At 41.0% G+C, this 12,495-nt stretch overlaps 1 protein-coding gene across 1 annotated transcript in view; it reads left to right on the top strand.

Moving 5' to 3' along the window:
• The first annotated feature begins 4,876 nt into the window (after positions 1-4,876).
• Positions 4,877-12,495, top strand: part of MYH15 (myosin heavy chain 15) — a 66,485-nt gene continuing 58,866 nt past the window's right edge. The window contains exons 1-5 of the mRNA XM_054045491.1: positions 4,877-4,892; positions 8,320-8,463; positions 9,722-9,825; positions 10,699-10,842; positions 12,110-12,266. Of these exons, the coding sequence (XP_053901466.1) occupies positions 8,373-8,463; positions 9,722-9,825; positions 10,699-10,842; positions 12,110-12,266 (496 nt within the window). The 5' untranslated portion in view covers positions 4,877-4,892; positions 8,320-8,372. The remainder of the gene's footprint in view (positions 4,893-8,319; positions 8,464-9,721; positions 9,826-10,698; positions 10,843-12,109; positions 12,267-12,495) is intronic.

Genomic DNA, 12,495 nt, shown 5'->3' with positions numbered 1-12,495 from the left:
GCTTTTTTTCCTCCTTTCTGCAACAGTCTTATCTCTGACTCCTCTTACTGTCCCTTCCCAAAACTATCTTAAAGAGCACAGATCCTTAAAGAATTAAACCAAGATTCTCCACAACAGGAAAGAGGACCGATCCATTCATAATGCCCAGGAATTTCCCTCTCTATGTGACTTGAACATTTTTCTCCCCATGGAATGACTACTGTGAGATGATCTTTGTCTCTGAAAAAGCACACCAGACTACTCTAGTTCATTTGATCTCTTTCTTCTCATTTGTCACCTGTTGTAATAATTGAGCCTACAAATTTACCCCACTTGTGAGCCTAACTGTGGGAAAGTGGATAAAAGTTTATAAAGTGTCACAATAACCTCTAACAAATGTTGATGGGGAAAGGTGCAAAAAGGGAACAGATTGAATTAGTCCAAACAAAAAAGGCCCATTGATATACCTGAAGGACTATGTTAGGACCATGTCTGGTAAGTAAGAGAAGAGTGGGACTGGAAATCAATGAAACAAAACCGTTGTGTTGGAAGTCAGGCCTAACTAGGGGACAAAATAATGGGAGGGCTATTTCACCCATTACTCATTCCTGAGGTCCTCAAAAAAAGACTTTGGGGGAAAAGCTCACTACCTCAATGGTGACTGACTGAAAAGGGGAAAAGAGTGAGCTGTGTCATGATAGCTGTCAGCCTCACCTTCTCCAAGAAACCCGGGCTCTATTGTAACCCTGTTGGGCCTTCATTGTCCTGACCAGACTGGGCCATGAGAGGGACCCAGATGACATCACAATCTCCACCAGCTCTGGTTAAATCCCAAACACTACCTGGGATGTGAGACTTTGTTGTTCTCCCCACACACCCCATGTGTCTTTTTTTTCTTCCCCGCTTTATTGTGTCTCTTTCTTATTCCTCTTCTTTTACCTTCTGTTTAAGAAGGGTCTGGCTTAGCCAGCTAAGATTATATATTTTGCAGCACTGCTGTGAACTTGTGGCCAGAAAGGCAGCTAAGTGCAATGCCCTCAAAAGCCCAATGCTGGTTCAAGTTTGCCACATTTCAGAATGCCTGATAAGGCTGTGTGATGTGTCTGTGTTTCTCCAGAAGTGAGGTTGCAAGTGAAAATCAACACCAGAGACAGAAGCTGCATTTTCTGTCTTTGTTGTTCTTTTCTCTCCCCTCTTGTGTGTGTTTGTCTTCTCTTGTCTTGTAGGAAATGGAATCAGACTTTAACAATAACAGCTCCAACCCATCTCAACTAACTTCTTCTCTTCTCTCCAAAGACAGTATTATCATATATAATGGTAATACCATCTAAAAGACTGTCAAACAAGGGGAGAGGGTATCCATCTAAAAATTTACTCCAGTGAAAGGGAATGAGGGGTGTTAAAATGAAAGTGTTGCTTAACACTTTACATTTCAAAGGCTTGAACTGTTTTTTCTTCTTTTCCTGTATCTTTAATAAAAGGTTAAAAAGGATTTATAACATAGGTGCTGGAACTAGGGGTGCTGCTACATCCCCTGGCTTGAAGTGGTTTCCGTCACAGACAGAGTTTACAGTTTGGGTCAATGGCTCTCAGCACCCCACTAGAAAAATTGGCCCAGCACCTCTGATTTATAATGTGTTTGTCATGATACTCAGCAGCTTGAGGTCTTTGTATACCAATCCTTGTTTATAACTGTTTCATGTTGGACGGTGACAAGGTCATATCAGCACCTTTGATTCTTTGGGCCCATATATTCCATCTAAATTAATACAACACCCCTCACTTGTGAATGCACCAGCAGCAATGAGCAATGACCTAGCTGGACCCTTGGGTAAACAATGGGCTCTAAATCTCTTCAGATACAGCTATGGTAGGTGCACCTCACCATGGGATACTCTTTTACAGCTTACTCTATGGAGTGACCAAGGAATTGTGAATCAAAAGACACAGTTTCCAAATATCTATTTATTAGCAATAGCATCCCTCTAACTTGCAGATCTGTCTTCAGTAGTACAAGCTATTTTATTGCCAAGGCATGCTATTAAAGAACAGACTGTATTATGCATGTCATGTTTTAAGGGACAGCCAGCCCTTGATCAGATGCATTTTGTGTTTTAGAAAACAGTAAGGTGTCATAAATGGGGCTTTTACACAAACCAGATGACAACCTCTCTAAGACCATGTCATCCATGTTGACACTATCTGGCTCTAGAGAAGATAAATACCATGGCATTCTTCTCCAATATGTAATGTTATTAAAAATAGGTTAGTCACAAGTGCACTTTATCAAAGTTCCTCCTTTTCCAAACCTAACCATCTGTTAAAGAAATAGTGAGCAGTATTAACCTTTCTAAATGTAGCTTTGCAGGGGCTAATGCCCTTGTTTGTCATTGTTACCAAACGTAATCAAGTTGTCTGTTCTAGTGAGTAGTAAAACAAAAGAGAGAGAAGCCCAACAAGGCAAGAATAACAAATGAGCAGTGACCAACCCTGTCAGCATTTGCAAGGAAAACAGATTGATCATGCTGGATGGACCCAGTGCTACCTATGCCACTTCCAAGTGACACAAACCATGAAATGGCATTGGCATCAGCTGCTGAAACAGCCATTTGTCTGCCCTCCTCGTGAACACAGGTGTAAGGAGGATGAGTATGTGCAGAACAGAACACGTAAAAACAATACAGTGGTTCCAATAGGTGGTTTTTTTAACATAAGAAGCTGTTAATGTTTAATTCTGTGTTTGGAAATAATAGTTACTAACGGAGTATGAAAGGAGACATGAGGAGAGAGCATGTGTGTATTACGCCCGCAGCCATGAGTAATGTGAAATGCTATAGCATTCCCAGTCTTCAATAGCAGATTAAGCGCCTCCCCATAAACATTAATCAGGGCCATGCATACAATCTATCATGTTTTGCCTTGCACTATCAGGAGCATCCAATCAAGTTTTACGGGGTCATTCATTCATTATTCACCTAAATAGTCTAAATCCAGACAATCAAATTGGTTTGTTCTGAGCCAGATATAAAACAATAAATTACAAAATGCAGGGCCTTAGAACAAATCTTTTGAGGCCTGAGCACAAGATAGCTGGACTATGGGCTTGATCTGGAGGAGAAAAAAACTGTAGTAAATGGTTGTCACATGTTCTAGGTACAAGAGTCGGAGCCAGGAACAGATGAGTTGTTCTTTCAGCTCTGCCACTGACTTCTTTTGTGGTCTTAGGCAAGTTTCTTATCCCTCCTCATGTGGTGTGGATTATTATGTATCAGTGTTTTCATGTTGAGAAGTGCTAAGTAGTTCTAGAGCACTGGTTTGAGATGAAACTGGGTCAATGGAAATGTGAAGAACACGTCTGCCACAGCAGCTTGGCCTTTAGGGGATGTGGCACACGTAGCTAGCTTTGTGTTCAAATGCATGTTGCTTGTATGAATGCAACCAAATTGAACAGCATATTGAAACTTTTGCCTTTTATCTCCTTAACTCCTTTAACCCAACTGGACATAGTTTCTAGTTAAGGAATATTGCTTCTGTATCACTTGGTAACCTCCCCTGTATGGATTGATGTTCCCTCCCCTCCTGGAACACTCAGCATAGCCTGTCTGTAAAGCGCACACACTCTCAAAGCATAGCACATCAACATCTCCTCTATTAGTTTATCTGTTCTGTGAGCCTAGCTCTTCTCATGCGTTCCCCTTGTCTTTGTAACCTGTCCTTGTCTGTTCCATCAGGGCAGCAGCTTTAAAAGAGCAGATGCAATTTGTAAGTCATTATTCCGGTCTGATTACAAACAAAAATAATCACCTCAATGTAAATCTAGGAATATAATGTTGGATATTTTTAAAAGTTTTTTAACTCTTGGAATTAGGTTTTCCAACTAACACTCTTCAGAGCCCCATTATACTACTTGTCTTGTAGTCAACTAACATTATCTGCAACTTTCACATTCCACTAGTACATACATTCAACTTATACTGGAACCCAAAGATACCCAGATAACTTGGTATGCTGGTGAACCTAATAAACCTGGATATCTCAATATTTGCAGGGATTTTGGTACATTTAGTTGAACTTGTTAGGACTTGTTAGGCTATTTCCACTGTCCAGGAATTGAGTTTACCACAAGAAGGCCTGATCCTGGACTATTTCTTGAAGCACAATACTCGACATCCACCCTTAATTTCTACACTACCAAGGATGATGGGTGTTTTAAGTACTATCTGCTGTTTAACTTTTTAGATAGGAACATTATACTCTTCACTATCTTCATTCTCTAGCCATTGCGTACAATTGGGAATTGCAAAGTCCTTGAGCCTGATTTTAATGCTCTGGGACCATCAAAGTAAGAGTAAGGATCGTTTGGTGCTTAAGGTGCTGGAAATCTCAGAAGCCCCAGGATCAGTTCCTAGCTTTGTTATTTGCGGACAGTGTATATTTGTTCCATAGTCACTAGACGCACATAGAACCTAAAGCACCTTGTGATCACTTATCTTTTGTATAAGAAAGGTGGGCAATTCATTTTCCAAAGTAATGACATCTGAATTTTCTCATTTCTCTTTTTAGCCAACTGCAATTTGGTTCTCAGAAAAAGTAACACTTGCCATTGTTAAAATACAGGCAGTTTGGCAAGGATAGGAGTTATTCCATGAAGTCATCTAGCAAGAATGGAGTGGATAGGGAAGCAACTCAATAGCATGCCACTCCACCCCCACCCCCCCAGTCTCCAGAATCATACCCTCACACGTACACTGCTGTAGCATTGCCGCCTCTTCCAGGACCCAGCAGACAAATATAGAAACAAAGGGAAACTACTGATGCCTTTAAATTGCTATCACCACCAGTGACCTTGAGGAAGGTGTATAAAAAGTCTGCATCAAGCAGAATCCTGATACTTTTCTTCTTTGCTTTACAGGGTAGGTACCTATCTCTTTTACTGCTAAGCGTACTTACTTATAGTCAACTATGCTCTACCGTTGTATCATTGGTTTTTATGCTGCTACCAGCTTAAGGTTTTAGTAGTGATGTCAATAAATACACAGCACTCTATTAATAACCCTGGGGTACTGTCTTAATGGTAAGGTAGCAAACATGTCTTGCTCTTGAAATGTTCTCTATCTAATGTTTGCTTATTCATTTAGCCAACTGGAAGAGCCAAAACTGCAGGTTCCTCGTTATTATGCAGCTGGTGGCTGGATCAGCTATTATATGCAAGTCACATTTTCCATGTTCCCAGGAAGATTATGAATTATGTAGTTCAAACTTGCAAGTAGCTCAGCTACCCAAGGAATTCTTAAGACTGACCTGAGCTGCAATCCTTTGAGAATCGTTGGGTACCATTTCGAATGTATACTGTGATTACCTTCATTGCGTCTGCAAATCAGACTTCACTGGCTGTGTAGTCTAGTGGCTAAAGCAAAGGCAGGGCTGGTAAACTAGTGCTCTTGCTTTCTAATCTTGGCTCTGCTACTGATTTATAGATGATATTGGATGAGTCGCTTAATTTCTTTGAATATCAGTTACTCCATTTAGAAAATGGATATAACGGAATTCCCAGGGGTGTTGTGGGGCTTAGCTAATGCTTATATAGTGCTTTGAGTCCCTCAGATGAAAGGTACTATACAAGTGTGAAGTAGTAGTAGTATTTTTTTACTGATTAGGATGGACTGAGATCTAGGTTTCCCAGATTTCAGAATATTTGTTTCAAGCTAACATTTGCTGGTTATGGTAACTTAAAAAATATTTTTGTAAAGGCAACGGACTGAACAATAACCTCACTTCCTTGTCTTATAATGATTTGGTCATGTAGACTCCTAAAAGATGTTGCATTCTATATACATACAAGGGCCCAAATTTGCAAGCTCTCCATTCACAGAACCCCATTTAAAGTAAATGGGCTCTTCTCACGCAGATGTCTTGTAGGATCATGCCCCCTAATTTTAGCAGTGCTGCTTTTGTAATTGTCTAAATTGCCTAACTTATGTGCTTGCCCTGTGTTTACTAAGGCTAGGTTTATACTACTTGCCTGAATCGGCGGGTAGAAATCGACCTCTCGGGGATCGATTTATCGCGTCCCGTTGGGACGCGACAATCGATCCCCGAATCGGCGCTCTTACTCCACCAGCGGAGGTGGTAGTAAGCGCCGCCGACAGAAAGCCGCAGAAGTCGATTTTGCCACCGTCCTCACAGCGGGGTAAGTCGGCTGCGATACGTCGAATTCAGCTACGCTATTCACGTAGCTGAATTTGCGTATCTTAAATCGACTCCCCCCTGTAGTGTAGATGTACCCTAAGAGTTGGCAGGGTGTAGCTCAATAGTGCACCTAGAACTAAGAAAGAAGCCCGGTAACAAAAATATATATAATGTGAATGGTATAGAAATTGCTTATTTTTCTATTTTAGACTTATAAAATCATATAGTGGGCTAATATAGAAGTGGCCACACTTTTAGTCACACATTTAACATGGAATGACACACACATACTCTTGTCACAATTCTGTTTCATGAGTCTCTTGGGGTATGTCTACACAGCAACTAAACACCTGTGGCTGGCCTATATCAGTTGACTTAGGCTTCCCTGGGTTTTGGCTGCTGGTCTGAAAATTATTGTATAGGCTTCGGGGCTCGGGCTGGGGGATCCTCCCTGCGTTCCAGAGTCCAGGCTCCAGCCTTAACTGCAACACAACAATTTTACAGCCCTGCAGCCTGGGCCCCAGGAGCCCAAGTCAGAGGACAGGGGCCAGCCACAGGTGTTTAATTACAGTGTAGACATACCCTGGGTGCCATGAGAGGTCTTTTCCTGCCACCATGATGCACCCTTCCCCCGGGAAGAGAGGCCCTAGCAATTCAGATGGTGTTATGAGGATCATGAAGTTAAATCACTGCAGGACTTTTCAGTCAGCTCAGAGTGACACTGAAGTAATTGTCAACAGTGAAGCCTAGGTGGGCTCAGAATCTTTACAAGAGCCTAGCCTAGTTTCAGGGGAAAGAGAGAGATTACTATGTGGCAGCTAGAACTGAGAGCTCTGGAGACACAGCTGCCTTGTTTGTATTCTTGCTTGGAGGAGACTTTTTGGCTTCATAAGAATCCTGTAAAATAAATAAGCAAAAATAATAAAAACCTGAAACCGCAAAGATAGTCTTGCTTAACTTCGGCCTCCTGCAAATTTTTCTTTAGCTTCTGGCCCTGGCACAATCAATAAAGCTTCTGAAGTGAATATCTGTTGCAAGAATCAGCTGTACAGGCATAAAAAAGTGTATAATTATGGCATCTTGAGTAAAAGAAAATAGAGAGAGAAAATCTGTTAAATGTGACTGAAAACCTTTTGGGAGTAGACTGTTTTCTGTTAGTCTCTTTCACACTAACATACCTCACATGCTGTCTTTTTTTCAGCGTTGGGGTCATTTCAATCCCCAATAACTTTTCTTTAACTTCTTAATACTTCTAATATGGTCTGAAAAAGAACTCTCATGGACAGTCTAATCCTATAGTTCTTGCTCAGTCAAAACTCCTGTTCAATCTGGTTAGAATTCGGTGTGAGCACAGACTACAGGATTTATCTTCAGAATTATAATGACAAACAAATATTTAGATTAGCAAAATGGATAAGACACAAATGTTTGTTTGGCTTCCCACATCTCACATTTTTTTGGTAGAGCGCATCAGCGAAAACAAAAGTACATATTAAGCTTGACCATTAGGCAGAATCAGAAAGACCATAAAGCCATTGTCTTAAAATGTGCTTTGAAAATAAAATACTGAATCCCATTTAATCTGCATGTCAAGAAAATGTATTTACATGGAACCATACTTGGAACATCTAGCAGTTAAGCAATCCTAGGAAGAAGGAATGGAATTTTCAAAACAGCTCAGCAAACTCCCATGGACTTCAACAGGAGAAGAATTAGGCAACGTTGAGCGGTTTTGAAACTCTTCCCCTCCCCCACTTGATTGTGAATGACTCAAGCAGGACTGAAGTGCATCAGTTTTCACATGCAGGAGCTCACAGCTCCATTTGTCTTCTGAACTCTGGTAGTTTAAAATGATAGTTTACCATTTGTGCCAGAAAAAAAGGCTAGACCAAATTCTCCCATGGAGAAAATTGTGATCCACAACTATGGCTACTACTCTATTGACTTCCAAGAGCTTGCAAGGGAAGAGGTGAACTGAGGACACAATGTGGCCCAGAATCTTTAGCTGACTTGTTAAATTTGCATTTGAAATTTGTAGCCACCCTTATTACGGGCACCCTTGACAGCTTTAATCCCAACCTTTTTTTTTTCTGTATGTTTTGGATCATATCTCAGATTTGTTGTAAAACGGGAGTATTTTCTATTTTGTAGACTAGATCCTTTTCTTCTCTCTTTGGGCTGCACTGTCTAGAGAACTCGCCAAGATGATGGACATGTCGGAATTCGGGGAGGCTTCACCTTTTCTCAGAAAGAGCGAGAAGGAGATAATGATATTACAAACTGTGGCATTTGATGGTAAGACAGAATATGTTTTCCTCTGCTCTGGGCCTGTTAACCTGAAATAGTTGGTGAACTGAATACTTAATTGGATTTACAAATTAGGAACTTTGCAACTGTAAGTTCTTCAGGAGAGGGACTTTTTCATATTTGTATATTTAAAATGTGTAGCACACTGATACTACTGTAATAAAAACACTGATTACTGTGGTCTGACTAATGCATCTATATTTATACTACCTGTACATTAATAGAATCATAGAATGTTAGAGTTGGAAGGGACCTTGGGAAGTCATTTAGTCCAACCTCCTGCTCCAAGCAGGACCAATCCCCAAACAGATTTTTGCCCCAGATCCCTAAATGGCCTCCTCAAGGATTGAACTCACAACCCTGGGTTTAGCAGGCCAATGCTCAAACCACTGAGCTATCCCTCCCCCCTTTGTATTGCTATTGTCTACATGTCCACCTGAAATCTACTCTGTGTACACAGACTTAACTTTTTACTGACAGTGTATGATTTGAATTTAGTCTGCAGGTCTCACTTTGTAAGATTTGTTTCCTATAACTTATTTTTCTTGCAACACATTCATAGAGGATCTTGAGGTAGCGTAACAAGTGAGAGTATAAATGCATAGATGAGGAGGGATTTATTGTGTATAGCAATAAATTATTTGTACTATTCCATAGTAAAAAATAATAGTTTTTAGACAACTTAGAGCTAGTCCAGTTACTCCTAGCCCAGGAGAGGAGATGCGTGTAGCTGGACACACATTGGTACTGCTATTAATGATTTACATGACAAACAGTAGTAGACATAATTAAAAGAATGTGAAAGTGTGATTATGCCACATGGCTGGGAAGCAAGAAACATAGGATCTATTCTTAGTTCTGATAGTGGTTTGTTGGATGACTTTGGAGAAGATACTTAACATCTGTGCCATGGTTTTCCCATCTGTAAGTTGGTGATGATGCCTACCTTTCTCCAGGGGTGTTGAGGCTTAATTAACATTTGTGGAATGTTTTGCATACCCTGAGGAAAGGCTCTATAGAAGGGAAAAGTTGAATTTACAAATGGGAAACATAAAAGTAATATTAAGGGACTTTATACCCCACAACTACACATGCAGCTCCCATGGCTATTGGTGGACGTAAAGCACTTGGTTTGACTGTGTGTTATGGCCTAAGGTTTCAGTATGCTTGTGGTATGGAAGTAATCTTAGCCATATTACTCAATAGCCGTATAAGATGGTGAATCATTACCTGTTTGATTCCATAGGGAAGAAGAGGTGTTGGATTCCTGATGAAAAGAACGCTTATATTGAAGCTGATATTAAAGAGAGCAGCGGTGGCAAAGTCACTGTTGAGACTGTGGATGGAAAGGTATGGAACATTTTTCCATTTGTCTGTCAATGTGGATGATTGGTGTAAACAGAATCAAACCAGTTAATAACCACAGCCCATGTGTGTGATTTTTTTTTCTGTACATTTTTTTTCTCTTTTCTGGTATTGAAGAGCAAAGTACGCAACTGACCAATCCTAATCCAGAGGAAAAAAATTAAACTGCATTGTACTTAGTGATTTCCAAAATCATACAACTTATACTTTACCGCCTCTGTCTGCCTTTCCCTGTTCTTATGCCTCGTGCTCATCTGACATCTGTTACCTCTAACAGTGAACAACATCATGTATGTAGGACAGGTTGATCTGAAGAATTTCCTCATGCTGGGAAAATTTCTTCTCTGGTCCCAAAGAATCAGAAATGTGTGTGGTCTGAGAGAGTCACTTGACATTTCAGTAAAAGAGCCTGCCGGGGAGGTGGTGTCGTGTAGTGTGCAGGGTGTGCTGTACTGGGACTGAGGAGACCTGTGTCTTATTCCTGGCTCTGCCACTGACCTCCTCTGTGACCTTTGAGCAAGCTGCATCCCCTCCTTTGTTTTCCCTCTGACCCTGTGGAGTTTTCCCCATCTGTCCTGTGTAGTTGGATCGGGATACGGACTGTTTGTCCCCCTGTATTTGTGCAATGGGGCCACCATCTCAGTTCAGGCCTCTGGGTGGTATCAGAATATAAATAAATAAAAAATAGTAATGCTTAGTTTCTACTGGTTAAAAAATACAATAGTCAATACACATGAGCGACTCTTTAAAGGTGTGTCATCGGCTCACTTGTTGCTTTTTCAATGTCACACTGTAGGTAGTGTGGAAAGACAAGGTGACGGTAGTTGCCAGCAATGTTATACTTATCTGTCTCTGCAGACCGTCACTGTAAAAGAAGATGATGTTCAGCCGATGAACCCCCCGAAGTTTGACATGATTGAGGACATGGCTATGTTGACTCACCTTAATGAGGCATCTGTGCTGCACAATTTGAACAGGCGCTATAGCCACTGGATGATTTATGTAAGGGTCATTGGTTCAACGTATGTGTTTTGAAATGTATTCCACAAGTGTCACGATGCTAACTATTTTACTGTGTATTCTACTTCCAACATTGATTGACCCTAAAATTGGGGTTAATTCACACATTTTCAGAAAGGAAATGTGTTGGGGTGTGTGTGTGTCAATTTTGTGTCTGAACACTAAGCTAAAGGCAAAAGCAAATAAAGGCAGTGTTTTTTGCCACAAGGGGTGGGGCAGCAGAATGGACAACAGGATATTTTTCTGCTCATCCAAACACTGGAGAACTGGTTCATTTTATACCGCTCTCAGTACTAATCAAGAGCCCTCCATAGACATTCCTAGTTTCTTAGGCATCAATGGCTCAAGCTTAAAATGTGTGTCACCGTTTTGGTTTTGTTTTGTTTTTTGGCGGGGGCGGGGGAGGCAGGTGAGGGGGAGGGAAGTTAGCTTTCTCTTTTCCTGTCTGCAGCCTCACTAGCTGTCTATCTTGTTTGGCTCTAAACCCTTCCCGGGTACTGTAGCTCCCCAAAAAGAAAGATCAATGCAATTTCTATCCACTGCAAGGACAAGCTTCAACAGCAACTAACCCTTAATAGGGCCAAATTTTCCCCAATTCTGACTGAAATCATTGGAAGCTGCATGTGCATATTTCAAAGCAGAATTCATCTCTGTTCTTTAGCTTCTCATATGTTAACCAAGGATCATGCTTATTATCTTCCTTTTGTAAAGTCCTTTAATATCAATGGATAAAGGACAGCGACTTTGAGTGAGACTTAGGCTTCTAAGGGTATGTCCACATTGCAACTAGACGCTTGTGACTGGCCCTTGCTGGCTGGCTTGGGCTTGGGCTATAGTGCTGTTTAATTGTAGTGTAGACATTCCAGCTCAGGTTGCAGCCTGAAGTCTGGGACCCTCCTAACTCACAGGGTCGTACAGCCCGGGCTCCAGCCTGAGCCCAGACATCTATACTTCAGTTAAACAGCCCCACAGATCGAGCCCAAGTCAGCTGGCACAGGCCAGCCATGGGTTTTTAATTGCAGTGTACATATACCCTAAGTGCCTAAGTCATTTTTGAAAATGGGACTTAGTCATCTAAGTCACCTAGGCCTTTTAATGCTGAGTGGAGCAGCGCCTAAATACCTTTAAAAATCTGGGCCAAAAGGCACTATGTAAGAGCTAATGGATGACTGATATTAATTTGATAGATTTGTCTTAAATATCACTCTATATAAAGGCCATTTACTCCCCATCTTGGGTTCCTTTTTAGACCTATTCAGGTTTATTCTGTGTGACTATAAACCCCTACAAATGGCTTCCAGTCTACAACCCGGAGGTAGTTAATGCATACAAAGGCAAGAGGCGGTCAGAGGCTCCCCCTCACATTTTCTCCATTGCGGATAACGCATACAATGACATGCTGCGCAGTAAGTAGCATCATTTGCTTTTCAAACTTGAATTTACGTTATTTTGCCTATGTGACTGATGCTCACTTTTTTTTTTTTTTTACTGGATAGAATTTTAACAGTGAAACCTACCAGCACTGAGTATACAAAGGGGTTTAGACTTGAGAACAGAGAGATACAAAGCCCCAGTGACTTGTTCAAGTCTTCTAATAAGAAGAATAAGCTTATCCAATCAAGGGATAGAAAACAA

This window comes from Malaclemys terrapin, chromosome 1 (genome assembly GCF_027887155.1).
Source record: "Malaclemys terrapin pileata isolate rMalTer1 chromosome 1, rMalTer1.hap1, whole genome shotgun sequence".
NCBI classification, from domain to species: domain Eukaryota; kingdom Metazoa; phylum Chordata; order Testudines; family Emydidae; genus Malaclemys; species Malaclemys terrapin.
This window is presented reverse-complemented; position numbering and strand designations above follow the sequence as displayed.